Source organism: Notothenia coriiceps, unplaced genomic scaffold (genome assembly GCF_000735185.1).
Source record: "Notothenia coriiceps isolate Sejong01 unplaced genomic scaffold, NC01 NC01_scaffold00000339, whole genome shotgun sequence".
NCBI classification, from domain to species: Eukaryota; Metazoa; Chordata; class Actinopteri; order Perciformes; family Nototheniidae; genus Notothenia; species Notothenia coriiceps.
The window spans coordinates 17,287,878-17,289,951 of NW_011333040.1; the positions used below are offsets into that span (position 1 = coordinate 17,287,878).

General features: G+C 50.0%; 1 protein-coding gene across 1 annotated transcript in view; it reads left to right on the forward strand.

Moving 5' to 3' along the window:
- Window positions 1-786: 786 nt before the first annotated feature.
- The window catches only part of LOC104951716 (genetic suppressor element 1-like), a 9,319-nt gene continuing 8,031 nt past the window's right edge, over window positions 787-2,074 (forward strand). Inside the window, exon 1 of the mRNA XM_010778450.1 lies at window positions 787-845. Coding sequence (XP_010776752.1) covers window positions 787-845 — 59 coding nt within the window. The remainder of the gene's footprint in view (window positions 846-2,074) is intronic.

Here is a 2,074-nt window from a genome sequence, read left to right on the forward strand (position 1 = left end):
CAAGCTGTGTGTGATTAATGTGAAGCTCCTTTCTCTGTCGCCTCCTCTATTACCAGTCCCACTCTCCCAGACTGCCTCCACACTTGACCGCTCAAGCTGAGCCACACATGCGCACACACAAAAGATACAACCAACAGCAGCAAAAACAAACAAACCAAGCTGTGGTCAGAGGCTGTGGCCAAGTGTTCCTGCATAGACGGCACCTTTTAGTTCAGCCACTGACCCAATCAAAAAGCCACCGCAGCTCTTCAGCAGCGACTCCCACAGGATCACTAAGCCTTGATGGAAGACAACGCCACACAGAAATGTTTTCGTGTGGCCAAATGGCCCCTACCATTCTTCTGCCACCCCCACTGCCACTTCTGCCAAAACATCCGAGCATAGCCATCCCTCGCCCTGCCAGGCAGAAGGGGCTCTCCTCCACCCCACCAATACACCAAACCCTACACCCCCTCCGCCAAATGCCTCCCTACCAGCATGCATTACAACAACATCAGCACTTAATTAAACAGTCCATTTCACACCTGGTGTGCATAGCAGTGCCCAGCCAACCCTGCATCCATATGCCACCCCACCAGCAGCACAAGCCTCAACACGTGCACTCTAACACACACACACACACACACACACACACACACACACACACACACACACACACACACACACAGTCTTGGCCATGCACTGACAACGCAACACAAAGCCTGTAATCTGCATCACTGAGTGGGGGGAGGGGAGACACACTGTGTGTGTTGCTGTGCCAGTGAGGGAAAAGGAAGACGGTACAAGATGGCGGATGGAAATAAGAGGAGCCAATCTTCTGATGCCTTTAGTGACCTGTACAAACTGTACATTCAGGCTTAAATGCTGCTTCCAAACGGAGCTATGTGAGGCATGAGGCTGCTGTGTGTGGAGGAGAGAAACTGAGTGAAAGAAGAAACACACTATGAGCTTGTTTGTGAGTGTTTTCAGGGACAGTACACAGGCTGAAGGGTTTTGCCTTCAAGACACACACACACACACACACACACACACACTACTACACAACACACACCACACACACACACACACACACACACACACACACCACACACACACACACACACACACACACACACACACACACACACACACACACACACAACACACACACACACACACACACACACACACACACACACACACACACACAAAGCGAGGCCCCAGGCAGGCTTCCAGGATGGAGAGGTTCAGGAGACACACTGCCCGATGTCCCAGCATGCTCTGGGCTCCCAGTAAAAAGGGAGCCTCGGCCACCACCACATGCACACACGTACATGTAAACGATACTCACGGTCTGACACACACACGGTTTTTCACAAATCCACTAATATATTTTCAGTTCCTCTTTTTTGCAGAACAAGTCATCTCACCCTCTTCTTGTTACAACCTTTATTCTCCCTCTGTTCATCCTCTCTCCAAAGCTGCACCACTACACTTGGTATGAACACTTAGTCATGACATTCTCCGTGCTGGTCTAAGAAGAAACAACTCTGAGAGATGAACCCGTGTCTGCGCTAATTAATCCAGATATCAGCAGGGCCTGCCTTTTGGAGGCGTGTGTTATGTGTTTGCGCCACACATGTGAGGTGTCATGTGTGTTGATGCAAGGGTACATTTTCTTACGCCTGCTCTGATACTCATTATCCATTCACCCTCCTTCCTCTTCATCGCAGCACTCGAGCTCTTCATTATACTCGCCGCGGACAAGCTGACAGATGTATGTGTGGTATGCTTGAAGGGTGTGTGTATTAAACAGCCCAGCCGTCCGTCAGGGTCTTAAATCAGTTTCAAGCCGGCGGCTGCCAGTGATACTAGGCGACTCTAAACCTAAGTAATTGCGGCGGGGCAGGCCTGCAGGAAACTGAGTCAGCCCCTTATATATACGGCCACTACTCAATGTAGAAGCATAAACCAGGGGTGCATCAGGGAGAAAAGAGGTTGAGTCAAAAAGCTGCTAAGAAAGGACAGCAGGCTGCAGTATGCTATGAAATCATAAGGCTTACACAGTTTGCAAAGACACTGTTGCATGTGTGGC